At 37.7% G+C, this 16,863-nt stretch overlaps 1 protein-coding gene across 6 annotated transcripts in view; it reads right to left on the bottom strand.

The window, feature by feature from the left end:
- Positions 1–16,863, bottom strand: part of csnk1a1 (casein kinase 1, alpha 1) — a 64,295-nt gene that overhangs the window by 4,763 nt on the left and 42,669 nt on the right. For 2 of the 6 annotated variants that reach the window (XR_009790594.1, XM_061788411.1), the window contains exons 5-10: positions 13,251–13,334; positions 9,819–9,958; positions 9,506–9,584; positions 1,988–2,062; positions 1,758–1,864; positions 1,423–1,571 (exon numbers count right to left, since the gene is read on the bottom strand). Coding sequence is in view for 5 of the 6 variants with exons in the window: in XM_061788411.1 (XP_061644395.1) it covers positions 1,423–1,571; positions 1,758–1,864; positions 1,988–2,062; positions 9,506–9,584; positions 9,819–9,958; positions 13,251–13,334 (634 nt within the window). In the remaining variant the exon portion in view is untranslated. Of the gene's footprint in view, positions 1–1,417; positions 1,572–1,757; positions 1,865–1,987; positions 2,063–9,505; positions 9,585–9,818; positions 9,959–13,250; positions 13,335–16,863 lie in introns of those variants that run through there. The other 4 variants (XM_061788415.1, XM_061788414.1, XM_061788413.1 and 1 more) reach the window with 3 other exon arrangements.

Below are 16,863 nucleotides of genomic sequence, written 5' to 3'. Positions count from 1 at the left end.
ACTAGTAGGGATGTTCGATGCCACCTTTTTCAAGTGCAATTATTCACTCATGAGTACTCACCGATAACGATAGTAATTTTGATAAGTACAATTTCAGTAACACAATCACATAATTGTGAACCAAGAGCTTTCTTTCTTTCTGACATGATAATTTGCCGATGTCTCAAACCGCCGTAGTTTAATGCCAACTACTGGGGAGGAGCACGCACTCGTCAGATTTCTTTTGCCTTAAGTATCGGAAGCGTTCACGAGTACCCGATATTTAGAAATGAGGACGGTATTGGCCCGATACCTGGCACCAGTTCTCGCCCATCCCTAACTAGTAGCATTTCGGTTGGTGCCATCAAAGAACTGAAGTTTGGCACCCATCCCTATAGACAGGTAAAGCATTATACATGACAATAAAGGTTGCATAGAAAGTATATGAAGACGGAAACTGTGCCTAATCCAGCACTGTATTCAAATGCCTCGGCTAAAAAAAAAACTTTGGAAAACGGCTACATATGATTGAAGCCTTATCTCTGTAGATCAGTGATTCTCAACCAGTGTGCTGTGAGTGCTCTTCCGGTGTGCTGTGGGAAATTATAAAATTTTATTTAATTTCTCAAAACATTATTTGCAAGAAATAATGTATCTTTGTTGTTTTTGTATCTATTTATGCCAGTGAGGCACAGTGACAGAAAGAACAAATAAATGCTATTCTATTAGATGGCAGGAAGTACAAACAGTAATTAATGTATCCACTTTTTGTGACATTTGTTTGTTGGTGTGCCGTGAGATTTTTCAATTATAAAATATTTGCCTTGGGTCCATAAAGGTTGGAAATCACTGCTGTGGATGCCTCAGTGCTGTGGACAGTGACTGCGTTGGAACTTTTACATCACTCAAAAATTCCCCAAATGGCACCTGAATTGCTCTGCAATAGCTAATGAGACACTTGTCCACCATTTATACAGGTGTTGATAATTTCACAAATAGGAAAACAAATGTTGAAAAAGAATATAGGTAATGAGACAAATGGAATAGTCAAGAGTAAAGTCATCAGAATGAGTTAGCCAACAGTAACAGAGAAAGAGAGCCCATTGTCCAGCCCCAACAAAGGAACATATCAATGTGACATAGTTAGTAGTCAAATTCCCAAGGACGTCTTAGCTATAGCAAGACAGACCAATTGTATCACTATCTCATTCCTTTGACTTTTGGCTCTTTTAAAAAGGTTCCTCCTCTAAGTTCTCCATGGCATCATTATTCCAAAAGGAATAATATTTTAGCGTTGCCATTTTTCCAATTTGGATATTTTGGAGATTTAAGGGACAATGGGGTGTGGGTTGTAGAAAAACAATAGGTAAGGCCTAGGTACAATACTGAGACAAGGAGCAATTGGTGTCTATAAAAAACGTCGCTTGGCTGTTTGCTACTAACCTTTCATGTTAGGCTTGGGTTTGTCAGTTTGCTTGCCTGTGGGGGTTTGCGCCTGTTGGCCTTGGCCCCCGGAGGAGGCCCCCTGCTGCACTGCTTTCTGTTTCAGCATGGTCCAGTCGAATGTGTAGTCATACTGGTGATTCAAAGTCCTAAAACATACAGTAAAAGACGCTGTTCAATACTCCATAAAGCTTAAGTTTTGAACTAGTTTAGTAGCAAGCTCACAGACAGTCAAGAGGAAGAATATGGGAATAAGGATAGTAAGTTCAAAGAACCAGCATTGGATATGTATGCAAGGTTCAGATCACTTTTTCCTTTCATGATAACAAAAGTACCTGAAGAGGATGCGGAAGAGTTGGCGCAGATACATGTAGTCTGGAGCCTCCTCGAAGCGTAGGCCACGGCAATAGTTCAGATACATGGAAAATTCTGCTGGAAAACCCTGGAAGCATGTATTATTACAGTAAGTTGTCCTGATGTAAATAGCAAAATACATGAGAATGTACATGAGAACGTATTTTGAGGATAAGAATGTTCAGCAGTTCCACCTTTATCATGTTCTTACCTTACACAGGATCTCAACAGGGGTAGACATCTTCTTCTCTGAGATTTTCTCATACTTCTGCTTCTTTGTGGCAGCCTGGAAAAAAGAATGCTCAGTGTGACTAAAAGCATAATCACACTGTGCAGTAAGAAAGCACTATCTATTCTGAATAACAATTACATAAAAAAATAATTCATACTGCGTGTCACTGTTCTTAAATCATACTCCAGTTCAAACATCATACCATGATCAACAGCAAGCAATCAACACTACAAGAATATAGACGCCTCACAAAAAGTTAGGAATATCAAAAGATTAGAAAGGTCAAAATAATTTCACGTGAATGTTATAAAAGCAATGTTACAAGATTTCCCCAAAACGAAAGTCAGTCAAAATTCAAAGTCTTGTTCGAATGGCCACTGTAACCAGAGCACAATGCAGCATATCCATCCATTTTCTTCCGCTTATCTGAGGTCAGGTCGCAGGGGTAGTAGCTTTAGCAGGGAAGCCCAGACTTCCCTCTCCCCAGCCACTTCATCCAGCTCTACCGGGGGGATCCAGAGGCGTTCACACTATATATATATATATATATATATATATATATATATATATATATATATATACATATATATATATATATACATATATATATATATATATATATATATATATATATATATATACATATATATATATATATATATATATATATATATATATATATATATATATATATATATATATATATATATATATATATATATATATATATATATATATATATATATATATATATATATCTATCTCTCTCTCTCTCTCTCTCTTGAATTCATTTTTTACATGTCGTTACACGCATTTCAGAGCTGCTCTTGAATGCATCATAAGCTATGGCGCGGACTTGAGGGAGCACGAGCTGATCAAAATAGAACAAACAAGCCATATAAGTTGAACACCTTTACAAGCTAATGTAGACAGTGTATGACAAATTATTAGCACATGTTAACGTTAAGTGATAATGCTGAATGAGTGGGTGATTGTGAAATGTCGAACGACAAGGAGATGTCTGCGACAAAGTGATCCAGCTCTTAAATCAAGTTACCATTTTGATTCACTATGTTGTGTCATAAAGTCAAATCGGAGCCCTGAGGAAAGACTGATCTTGTTACCTACAGTATATTAACTTACTTGCTAGCTATTTTAATCATACATTAAACAAAGCCACTCATTGCTTTGCAGATACCCATTTATGTAGCATTGTTATGAATATTATTAATGCTACAACCTCTTAAAAGGTTTTGATGGGCCTCAGGATTATGAATTGGGTTCTGAGCCGGCACTTTTTGGGAATGACTGGGTTAGTGTTTGATTCAAAACATCAGAAAATAGGGAAAACTGGCGATCACTTTTCCAAAAGCTGAAACCCATTAATGTCTTTTTTGCTTTAAAAAAAACAAAGGTAATTTGTTTGCTTTCATGGAGGACTTAGAAAATCAGACCCAGTTGGCCTGAAAATCTGAGGATTTGGATTTTTAAATTCTATTTTTAAAATGCCTCAATACATTTTCACTTTCTTACCATCTTGTGTCATCATGGGACATTTATCTGGCCAGTTCTGATTTAATGTCATTGTATTCTAACTCAGTAGACGTGAAACCCTCATTAATGAATTTTCCTTTTATAATCAGTTGGTAAATTCAGTCGATGTCAGGAGTACTATCAATGTATTGATATATTTTATTTACCTGCAGAAGGTGCTTCATTGAAGTGTCTCACTTTGCAGTGTGAAACAAAATTATATAATTACAAAGTAATTCAAGGTAAAGCAAAGCAAATTTATTTATATAGCGCATTTCATACACAAGTTAACTCAATGTGCTTTACATGATTAAAAGCATTTAAAAACACTGAAAAAGAAAACCGCTTATAAATTTAAAACAAAGAAAAAATATATATAATTAAAACAGCGTACAGTGAAAGAAATATTTTAAAGTGGAAATGCTCCAAAAAGCGTGGGAAAAAAGAAGAGTTTATAACCTGGATTTAAAAAACACACTTGGGGCTGACGTCACTTCTGTTGGCAACAAATTCCATGTGTGTTCCGCATAACAGCTAAATGTTGCTTCACTGTTTGCTTTGGACTCTGTGCTCCACTATTTGATCCGAGTCTGTCGAGCTCAGAGCCCTACTGGGTTTGTATTCCATTAGCATTTCTTTCATATATTCAGGACCTAAACCATTTAGTGATTTATAGACCAGTAGCAGAACTTTAAAAAACTGGAAGCCAGTGTAAAGACGAAGAATTGGAGCAATATGCTCTGACTTCTTTGTTCTGGTCAGAACCCGAGCTTCAGCATTCCGAATGAGCTGCAGCTGTTTAATGGTCTTTCTGGGGAGTCCAGTCAGAAGACCATTACAATACTCAAGACTACTTGAGATAAAAGCATGGATGAGATTCTCCTGGACTGCTTGACACATGCTAGCCTTCACTCTGGATATGTTCTTCAGATGGTAGAAGGCAGTTTTAGTAGTTGATTTAATATGACTGTTGAAAGTCAGGTCGGAATCTATCAGAACACCAAGGTTTAAGACTTGGTCTTTGGTTTTTAAAGAGAGTGACTCCAGGTATTTACTAACAAGAATCCTCTTTTCTTTATTGCCAAAAACAATCAGCTCAGTTTTATTGTGGTTTAATTGAAGAAAATTTTGGCTCATCCAGTTATTCATCTGTTTTAAACAGTGACACAACACCTCCATTGAACTGTAGTCATCCGGAGACTGCTAGATATAACTGTGTCATCTGAATAGCTATAATAGTCAAAATTAAAGGTAGAGAAGCAATGCTATGCTGTGGCTGGAGAATGTGAGGTGGACAACATTCTAACAATTTATCAACTGTTTGGTTGAAAACAAAAAACAGTTTTAGAGAATAAATCCACTAACATCTAAAGAGCTCCTGGCATGACATGATACTTTTATTGTGACATTCACACAAAATGCTAATGTGTGACCACAAAAAGGTGCAATTTGGGCACAAACAATTTGTAAGTTTATTATCATTCCCATCAACAATTAAGCAAACGGTTCGCACCTTTGCAAAAAACTGCAATTCCTGGCGTCCTTAAGGCAAGTCTTATTTGATTTTCATAAATAGCCTGCAATATTCTGCTAAGGCATTACAAACTCTTGTTCCATGTGCCCCCCTTTTAACTTTGAGGCACACCCCTGATGTCACATGTTGACACGGATGGCCGGCGCACGCAAGTGTGTACAAACTACAGAGTAATGAATCATTTACTCTTAATAAGAAATGCCATAAAGAGCTTTGCTGAATATCCAGTTGAATTGACTGGGAGGTCACTTTATTATACACACCCTACACTCACGGTTTGATAATGACATATTGCCATCAATCAACCATAAATGTGAACCACAATGCCATGAAAAAGTATTGGGCCCCTTCTCAAATTCTTATATTTTCAGTTTCCCCACTTTGATGTTTAAGATCAAACAAATGTAAATAGACAAATAACAAGTGAACTTAAAATGCTGTTTTTAAATGGTGACTTCATTTATTAAGGGGGAAAAAATTACCCAACTTAACCTGGCCCTATGTGAAAAAGTAATTACCCCCTTATTAAATCATGAATTAATTTTTGGTTAAATTTCACTACTCACACCCAAGCCTAATTACCTCCAGCCCTGTTCAATCAAGAAATCAAACAGAATATATCCCAACAAATTCAAGTCTGACATGAGATCTAAAAAAGGTGCAATAAAATGACACGATCGAAAGAAATTCCAGAACAGTTAACAAAAAATGAAACTGACATCTGTCACTCTGGAAAGGGTAACAAAAGCCATTTCTAAAGCTTTAAGATTCCAGTGAACCACAAGGAGAGCCATTAACTTCAAAGTGAGAAACTTTGGAACAGTGGTGAAAATATTTCAAGAGAAATCTGAAAGACTCATTGCAATTATAGCAAAATGCTTAATATCAGTTGTTACTGCTGAGGATGACTCACACAGGGCCAGGTAACTGCATAGTTTTTTCCCCCTGAATAAATTAAATCATTTAAAAACAGCATTTTAACTTCACTTGGGTTGTATTTGTCTGATGATCTTAAACATAAGTGGGGAAACTATGCAAAAATACAAGAATTTGAGAAGGGGGCCAATACATTTTCACAGCAATATAAGCATAAATGTTAAATAACATGCATTGAATAAACTACTGGTAACAAACACTAACAAAGATGAACGTCTTTTTTCACTGTAATAATTAAAATTTGCATGTTGTGATGGATTATGGGAAGTGTGGCTTTTCGGTCATCATCGTCCCTATAGTTGCCCAATGTCGCTGCTTTCTGTTATTCAGGGATGGAATGCTTGTTGCATGCCGTTTTGAGGCAGCCGCCCCAGCTACCTACAAGCTACAACTAATGCAGGTAAATATGATGCCGAGCTGCAGAGGCAAACGTGTGCCTCGCATCCAAGCGCAACATAACTCACTAATAATCGCCTACATGACAACGAATAAACTACACTTTTAGACATGTATTGTAATAACGAAGGACAGGCGGAGGATAAGACAAGAGAAAGACAGGAACACCATGCAAATTGCTAAGCTATCACATGATGCCAAACAAAAGTGATTGGGTGCTACACTACACTTGTCACATTGGTCTGGCTGGAATAGCATTATAGAGGAGATTAGCCAACTAATAAATAGCAGGCAAATTAGTACGCGTTTATAGAGGAAAATATTGTTATATACAATGCTAGACAGCTGTACAGGGATCGGGAATCGGAAACGAATTAGTACGTTGCCTCGGCTACGTCACTTGAGAGAGAGGGGGGGGGGGGGGGGGGGGGGGACCTATAATTTAAAAGTACATTAATAGATCTTTTTATATACCCTTTATTAGTTGCACAATGTGGAAATCGGCATAATTTTAGCAGCAATAGTGGATAGAGTAAATACAAAGAGCATGCAAGAGAAGGCATAGGTCTGCAAATGTCCCAGCTGCAATAACTGCATTAAAATAAATATTGAAGCCATAATTTAACGATTATTGAGTAATAATTATGTTGTAAAATTCAACAGTACGCATTTTTTTTTAATACACAGTGTTTTAATTGTGAGGTGTTTGTGACTGTTTGTTTTTTGTAAATGGTGTATTGCACAGTAAAGATGGCAATGATGGATGTGATGTGGTAATGTTCTTCAGAAAAATTGTCCTGAAAGTGAATTTCTTTAGGTTGGCAGCTTTGCAGTCATAGCCATATATGCAATTTTACAAAAATTGGTATAGTTTTATAATTAATAATTGGGGGATTAGATTTTTTCTGCATTTTCATTAATGAAAAGCACTTTATGTTGAATTTTTTTGTATGAAAAGCGCTTACAAATAAAGTTTGATAATTTCTGTTTTCGGCCTTCAATGTGGACCCTCATAGTTTACAGCTAATGTTACTTCAAGTTTAATCATGTCAAAACTAAAAGATTACACTATCATTGACAATTTACCAACAGCCACAAGCAAAGCAAACTACAGTACATCAGGCAAAAATCTTGCTTTTTTTCCTTCTTTAGCAAGCGTGGGTTGGCCATTTCATTAGAGACAGTGAGGAGGATCACGTATGTTATTTTCCGTATTAAAGAGTGTAAGAGGCAAACAAACGGAGGAAAAAAATCAATCACTCAGTTTAAGTGCTTTTTTTTTTTTTAACTTACCCCGAGAAAGCATGAGCAAAGTTTTATAGTCAAATACGTGTTGCACACACGTCTGCTTGCAAAAGCACTCGTTTCTACTTTCAATTACGGCCTTAAAACTTAATGATACTTGACTTTTTGAATATTCACAGTTGCTATGAGTTTAAGGGAATATACTAAATGGGCACGGAATGTCCGTACTCACTCAGAAAAGACAATTTACGTCGTCTTTGGTGTCATTGTACAGACTTCCACAGCGACAATCGATTTTTTTGTTTCGTTTACTACTTGGATCCCTTCCCCGATTGGTTGACAAGTTTCAGTCATATCCATATAATATCCATCATTAAGCTCATACGGGCCGAAACTCCAAAGCGTTCTCTAAGCTGACACCCTGAAAATGATTGTGACCTTTCTGTGTCACATTTTGCCCTAAAAATAATTTAAATGGAACATTATTTGTCAGAAGAGGAGGATGGGCAGTAGAATTGGTCATGTATTTAGTCACTAATATTTTTTTTAATAAAATTTGTTATGGAGGGTTTTAGGAGTCCGAAGTTCTCATTACATTTTTTAAAGAAAATTCCAAGATGGCAGCCAACTGTCACGTTGCTAACTGCATTTTACACCGTGTGCAGAATTATTCGACAAATCTCATTTTTGAGGGTTATTTTTATTAATCACCAACCACAGTGTTTTAGGTTAATCCAAAATGTTAAACCTCAAACAAGAATGTTTAAACAAGTGAGGTTTAGGCTTTCTTAGGAGAATATCAATAAGTGGAGAATTCTTAGGCAACTATTAGTGTGCAGAATTATTACGCAACTAAATGAAAAACATTTGCAGTCACTTTTTTTATTTTCATTTTTTTTTTTTTAAAGTGAGAATTATAAAACAAACAAAACTTTCCAATACAAACTGAGATAGTGACCAATATAGCCAACCCTTGTTTTCAATAACTGTGATAAGCCTTCCATCCATGGATTCTGTCAGTTTCTTGATTTGTAGTCAATTAAATTTTTGTGCAGCAGAAACCACAGCCTCCCAGAAACCAGCTCATCTTTAATAATACCAGCGCCCCACTCTCCACTTTGCTGGCATCTGAGTCGAAGTGGAACTCCATGCCCGTTAGTGATCCAGCCACCGGCCCATCCATCTGGTCCGTCAAGAGTCACTCTCATTTAATCAGTCCATAAAACCTTTGAGAAACCTGTCTTCAGATATTTCTTGGCCCAGTATAGACATTTCAGCTTATGTTTTGTTCAATGGTGGTCTTTTTTCCAGCCTTTCTTACACCTTGGTCATGTCTCTGAACACTGAATATTTTATACTTCAAGGTATTTCAGGTAGGTTGCAGTTCTGAAATATCACAGAAGATAATGGATTCCTGGTATTTTTACGCTTGATTCTTTTCAAATCCTTGGCAGTTAATTTGCATCTTTTTCTCTCAACACGTTTCTTGCAATCCTGTTGACTTCTCGCAGCAAAATGTTTGATGGTTCCGTGATCACTCCCCAATTTCTTAGATATTTCAAGAGTGCTGCATCCCTCTGACAGACTTGATAATTAGACTTTTCAGAGTCATTTAAATCTCTTTTTTGGCCCATTTTCACCTAAAGAACATGTTATATAGTACAATAACTTATACAACTTAACACCTTATAATTACACACACCTTTATATAGGAAATATGCCTAAACGTGATCAGATGGTCAAAATAGTTGCCTAATAATTCTGCACATGGTGTAGGTTAATCCTGGCATTTCACCCGAAAGCCAAATATCACTAATCGTATGCTGAGGAAGGGGTTCGCTACATTTTCATACCTTCAGTCCTTGCCATGGTAGACTGGTTCTGTTGAAGTACATCAGCACATAGCCTAGTGACTCCATGTCATCACGGCGACTGTAAACAACAATTTGACTTTAGTATAAGATGAAGCATTATTTAAACAAGTGCAAGTAGCTGGAGGTGAAAATTCATCCTTTTTATGGAGATTGAAATCCTACATGAAAAGCTGGTGTTGCAAAACTTTCCTCTAATAGCAAACTCATATTTTAATTTATGTTACGCCACATTATTGAAAAAAGCAGGCCCCTCTTACAATGGAATCTCATTTGAGTTACTGTGTGAACAGACCTTTGTTCAATGCCCAGGTGTGCATTGATGGAGGCATAACGTGCTGTGCCGGTCAGGTTCTTGTCTTCTCTGTAGGGGATGTGCTGTCGTGTTCGGTTGTCTCTGTACTTCTTCGCCAATCCAAAATCAATAAGGAACAACTGTGTAGAGGAAGCAAAAATATGACAGCTATTAAAACTGAAACCCCAGAAATCGTCAGGCATTAACATGCACAGTATCAAGTCCACACATATTTTAACATGGAAGCACATTTATCTGTTAAAACAAATTCCCTCAAAAACGTGACTTTTTTCTTTTTTTTTTTAAATATGCAGTTCGATTAACCGTGAACCACATTCATACTTTTGCACACATAACTGCCAGATGTGATGCGTGTTAAATTACTAAGGGGTTGTTAGAATGGGATAGCCTAAGTCTATTGCTAGCACTGACACTACACGCCATACTACCCTGGAGTACTGTTTCTGTAATATACATGATGGCGCATTCACCAAATAAAGGAGTCTACTGTCCTATGCAGCTGATATTGCCTCTGACCAAAAGGGCTGAGGTTGAAATCCCTCGACCACATGGGCATGTCCAACTCCTCCCTATGTCATGTCAGCTTCCTACTGCTTCAGTATGTCACTTTGGGAAAGCACTGGCTGTGTTCAATGTAGACTTTACACCGATCTGATCGGTATCGGCCCATAATTAGCATTTTATGCTGATCGGCTTTAATGCCATAACTTGTATTCCGATACCACCACATCCCGTCTTTTACAATCACCGGGCTTTATCTTGTCAACTCAAATGTGACCGGATACACTCGTTACCGTCGCGACGCGTGGATTATAAAAACAAAATGGGGGGGGAATGTGTGCTGGTGGTCACCGGTGCTCGGGAGAGGATGTTCGTTTAAGGCTTGCTTGAGGTATGCTGACGTACTTTTAATACGGTATCGCTCGCAAGCAGGCAACAAAACATTATGTAGCCTAGCAAGCTAGTGCTAGCACTAATGGTTGTAAGAGAACATGCAGGCATTCTGTCGAATCATGCTCTAAAGTTTTGGTGTGTGAAGTAATTTAATTACAATAAAGTAATTTAATTACAGTAAGTTAGCACCCGTGATTTCTGTCATGTAATGTTGGTTTGACCTGACTGATTAGAATACATGATCTGACTAGAGCAGTGATTTCCAACCTTTATGGAGCCAAGGCACATATTTTACAACAGAAAATTCTTACGGCACATCAACAAATAAAAATGTCACAAAAAGTGGATACATTAATTACTGTATGTACTTCCTGCCATCTAATAGAAGACCATTCATTTGTTCTGTCTGTCACTACTGGCATAAATAGATGAACAAAGATACATTATTTATTGTAAATATAATCTTTCGAGCAATTAAGTACACCAGTATATACAGTAAATGAACAAGTCATTTAAATAGACACACTGCCCCATCTCGTGATCGGTTATGGTTTTCTTTTTAAACTCACTGATCAGTCCAAAAAATCCTGATCGTGTAAAGCCTAGTTCATTGCATGTGTCCGTTATTGAATCGGGGGGGAATTCAAATCTTGATTCTAGACCTATTTTGCTTATTTGAAAGGGTATGGATTGTGGTTTAGCATGTGACTTTAACAAATTATAAAAATGCTTTAAAGGTGATAGAGTACATTACAAGGTTGTTCGAAAGTTATTTCATAAATAAGAATGCCAACAAGTACGCGTATGCTAAGCCTTTAAAGCTGTACTCAACAAAATTAAAATTTAAAGTTGTGCCTTCTGCCTTCTTAAACTATGATATCTTATAACAGCTATGTTTCCTACTGTTTCAGCACAAAGTCCAAAAGGTAGAATCAGCTGCAACCATCACCAATAAACAAATTGAGCAAAGTCTGCCAAACTACATCAGCAAGGCAATATTTTACCAAGGTAAAATAACAGCACTTGGACCACCCCTCCCTCGACATCATGAGCCCCACAATTTTAGAAGGTTGATATAGCGTAAGTTGCTGCCAAGAAAGAAACCTGGAATCTACCTGGAATTGTTAGAATAAGAAGTCCGTCAATGTAACATCTGTTTCCAAATAGCCATTAATGACAGAATGTCATGTTCAAAGTCACAAATTAACCATTTTTCACTGTAACAGCATGCTCTTTAATCTCATAAAACAATCTTTTCTTATTAATCCCACCTCATAAAACAACCTTTTCTTAGTACAAACACAAATAGTAACAAATTGAAAATAATTAGACGAACAATGAATGCCATCTTGAAAAGGTATCACTTATTGGAAGGAAACTAATTTAAAGTCTGTTCCAAACAAACCCTCTACATAGAAATTAGGACTGTACAATAATCACACTCACCAGATCAGAAAAGAAATGCAGGTGCACCTTACACTAGCACACCTGATGTACCTGCAACTCTCTCATACTGGCTGCTTCAGTGAATCTTTTGGCCTCTGTTTGCATTGTAGTTTCACACATTTAGTGGAGCTCAGACATTTGCTGTGTCTAATTTACCCCCGCCCTTCCCTCCCCTTGGCATTTGTACAATATCCCCATCATGGTGAAAAAACGAGAACACTGAAAATAAAGCATGTTTTGGTGACAGAAGCAGCCACAGGCAGTGCAAAACCCTCATTCTCTACCAGCCGTAGTGATCTGAAATTGGAAACATGATAATAGTGTTTGGAACCTCTGTCAAATTATGCAGCAATTCTGCAATTAGCACATAAGTGTAAAACTAATGGGGCAAATCTTGTACTCACAAAGCGTGGGATTCACATGTGAGTCTAGATAAGATAAAACCCCTGATTACAATGCCAAGTTGGAAATGTGAAAATTTCCAAAAGATATAGTGGAAATCAATTCTAAAATTGTGAGACATTCCCTGAACGTCATCCACTTTTTCCCGCTTCTGTTACAATGAAATATCATACTTCTATTAGCTTGGCTACAATTCAACAAATATGTTCAATCTCCACAAGACAACACGTTTTACTTAAAACACACTTTCCTTATGAATTTATAATAGGACCAAACTTCAATTTTCAAATTCTTCATTCCAAAGGTTATGTTATCATCACACCATTTCTTGAAAAACGGCACTTCAACCACACCAGGATGGACACTGGTTTATAATATTTGACTCACGGGCCAAACAAAGAGACAAGAGCTGCCTTTAATTTAAGTCAGAGATAACTGGTCTCCAAACACTGCAGGACTGGGACGAGACAGCCATTGCCTAGATGATTATGTTGAAAGGTTTTACCCTCCTCTTCCAATGGAATGAAGTGCACACTGGGTGGTCAGGTATAATAGGTGCAAGATGAACACTAATGGTGTACTGTCATTCACTATGCCTGTATAGTTAATTATAATTGCGAAGCGACAACTGCTGTTGTGAGGCAGCTGGTGTTGCGGTAAAGGTCACACCTGGTTTAATCCTGAGAAAGATGGGTCCTGAGAAGAGCTAACCGCCAAGCTTCTTTTCCTCTTCCCCACTGACGAGTCTAAACACTAGGGCAGACAGTAGAGGGGCAGGGGGTCAAAAAAAATCACACAGCCTCTATCCACCTTTAGTCACAGTTAACAAGAGTACAACAGGCACTTCTGGTTGTACCCACTTAGTTTGATACCAATTGGTTCTGTACAACTAAGCAAGCACCTCTTGTGTAATTAAGGTTGGACCTAAAACCAAAAGGCCCTTTTTGGGGTATATATGCTGTATGTAATGATCAAACTGTCATCTGTCAAGAAGAATCACAGGTGTGATTTTCTTCTGTCAAGACAACCATGGAAAGATCAACCCTGTACAAGAAGGTAAAACTTCAGTATCCTCTCTGATGACCGCTTTTTAAAAAAGCCAGAACAGACTGGCAACAAAATGGCATATACACCTTGATTGTGGGCTGCAATAATTGCTCATAAGACCTGGTGCGGTAAGATAGGTAGAGAATAAAAGGATAACTACAACCTTACAACAATTGTACTTTTAGCTTTAGCATTCAGTTAAATGGCCAAGATCTATTTAAATGTAAACAAAAGAAATGTTTTTTGTTTTCTCCATAACAATGCCTGGCAATATATTGTATACGGTTGGAAAGCCTGCCCATTTCCCCTTTAAATTACATCATTTTTAAGGAATATGTATTTGTGGGATGAGCAGCACAGCTGAGTATGTGTCTTACGCCCATGTAAAATGTACTGAGTTTTCTAACAGCTCTCATTCTGCTGTGGCCATCGACTCGTTCTTTTCCAGGTACTGACAATCAGGTGCTGATCCTCACACATTCAGCTTTTGCGAACTCTAGCCTTCTATAGGTTTGCAGTCAACAACTGCATGACTACAGTGGATATACAAAAAAAAAAAGTCTACACAGACCTGTTCAAATGCCAGGTTTTTGTAACAAAAAAAGATAGAAAGAGACAAATCATTAAAATTTTCTCCAAAATTAAATGTGACCTAATTTTTACAACCACCACCCAAAAAAAATAAAGATTTTAGAGAGGGAGGGTGTGCAACACCCTCTTCTAAGTGGGGATGTGGTCATGTTCAGAATTAACCAATCACAAAACCGTTAAATGGGAGTAAGCACACACATGCCACCATTTAAATTGCTTGATTAACGGCAACTATAATTAAATGTTGTACCAGGCCTTTTCTGACATTTTTTGTTGTCACATCTTACTGCACAAGCCATAGCCAGCAGAGCGCTTTCATAGCCTCAGATGAAACCGATTGATAAAAGGTATCACTCAGGAGATGGATATATAATTTACAAGGCATTAGACAATGGAACCCAGTGAAAACAGCCATCATAAAGTGAAGAAAATATGACACAACAGTGACATTACCAGGAAATGGACATCCCACCAAAATGAAGACAAGAAAAAGTGGTCAGGGAGGCTGCCTAGGGGCAGACAGCAACATTGAAGGAGCAGCAGAAATTTCTGGCGAGTACTGGCTGTTCAGTACATGTGACAATCTTCAACCATCTTATGTCTGGGCTGTGGCGTAGGATGGCAGGACGGAAGCCGTACCTTACAAAGAAAAAAACCCAAGCCCGACTAAATGTTGCAATAACACACTTGAAATCACCCAAAGCATATTGGAAAATTATGTGTTACTGTCTGATGAAACCAAGGTTGAACTTTTAGGCCATAAATGCCAAAACCTGATTTTCGTTCAAATACAACACTGGATATCATCAAAAGAACACTATACCTACACTGAAGCATTGTGGTGGTGGCTGCGTCATGCTTTGGGGCTGATTTTCTTCAGCTGGAACTGGGGCCTTAGTCATAGTGGAGGGAATTATGAACAATTCCAAATACCAGTCAGTCAGTGTTACCACAAAACCTTCAGGCACTGCAAGCTGAAGATGAACTTTATCTTTCAGCATAATAATGACCCAAAGCATGCACACACAAAAAAAACAAGTCCACACTTGAATTCAATCGAACATCTGCATGGTGATCTGAAGAGGGCTGCGCACAGGCGTTGGCCTTGCAATCTTATCAAAATTTTGAGACTTTTTGCAAAAAAAGAAATTGGCACATGTACCTAGGTCTAATCACAATAATTTTCTTATGACGATATACTATTAGGATTGGGCATCCTTTGAATTTGAGCGATTCCGGTTCTGATTCAGGTTCCAAACAATTCTCTATTCCGATTCTTTTAGGGGGCTTGGACAAAAAAAAGTTTGCGTGGTTTAAATAAAAAGGTGTCCAAATTATGATCATCCATTTTCTTAGCAGCCCGCAGCATAGACTAAAATTAACATTTGACTCGAGGTTCTCTATAACCAGTATCAATATTAAACCTATGAACTAAAAGGCAATGTGTGTGGAACTAGTCTAATTGACTTAATATTCATTAATTGATGTTTCAGCTAAAAGTTAAATATAGAATTGCTACAATAGTTATTTGGGACTGTTTCATTACATCAAATGGTTTATATGTGCAGCTTTTAACTTGACTTCCTGTTTTAAGCTTGTAGCCTTTTATTTTGAAGGGTACGCACCGGAACTCAGCATTTTGGCACGAAAAGTAACTTCACACGGCACCGGTGACTTAAAATGTATTTTTAATTTTTTAATGGATGGAACCAAATGCTATAAAAAACTGTTTCCTTTCCCTGCCCACCGATAAGTAACAAGGTTAGTGTTTGTGATACTGTGAGACGTTTGTGAATTTTGTCTTAATTCATTGTGATGTAAAGTTGCTACGGTGAGGTTTTAGCCCAATGTTAAATTAAGCTTTTTTATGTCCTCGGCACTTACGTTGCTTTGAAGACTAAAATAAACACTAAAAACCATCAGCGCAAAAGTGCAAGCAACCGTTTACTTTGTTAGCTGTCTCAATGATGGCATAGACTTATTTTACAGTTTCACTCACCCATTTGACAGTGAGTTGACTTCACTGAAGCTAAGCGCGGTGTAGGCTAAGGCTCGGAGCACGTCGGACGCTACACATCCTGAAAGCCTCTTTTGCACAATGTAATCTTATTCTAAATGTTCACTGAGGCGACTGGTCATTAATTTTAACTTTTTAATTTTAACAAAGTTAAGACACACTTTTGTTCACCGCGGCCGCTGTTGGGCACAAGCACGTCATCGTGCGCATTCTTCCTTGGTTTATGCCGCTTCTTCGTTGTTTTTTGCCACTTCTTCGCAGCTGGAGAACTGGGCATCAAAACTGGGAATGGAAATTTTTAAATTTGAACTGTTCCGGGAGAACCGGAATGTTAGTCCCGGTTCCAATCGGTTCTCGATGCACAACCCTATATACTATACATGACGACACACTATATTGCTAAAATTATTCGCTCACCTGCCTTGACTCACATATGATTTTAACTGATATCCCATCCTAAATCCATATGGTTTAATACAATGTTGGTATACCCTTAACCCTTACAGCTTCAACTCTTGTGGGAAGGCTTTCAACAAGGTTTAGTTGTGGGAAGGCTTTCAACAAGGTTTAGGAGTGAGTTTATGGGAATTTTTGCCCATTCATCCAGGAACATATTTATGAGGTCAC

Source organism: Phyllopteryx taeniolatus, chromosome 10, assembly GCF_024500385.1.
Source record: "Phyllopteryx taeniolatus isolate TA_2022b chromosome 10, UOR_Ptae_1.2, whole genome shotgun sequence".
Classification (NCBI taxonomy): domain Eukaryota; kingdom Metazoa; phylum Chordata; class Actinopteri; order Syngnathiformes; family Syngnathidae; genus Phyllopteryx; species Phyllopteryx taeniolatus.
The sequence above is the reverse complement of the archived record's forward strand: the minus strand, read 5'-3'. Positions and strand labels throughout refer to the sequence as shown.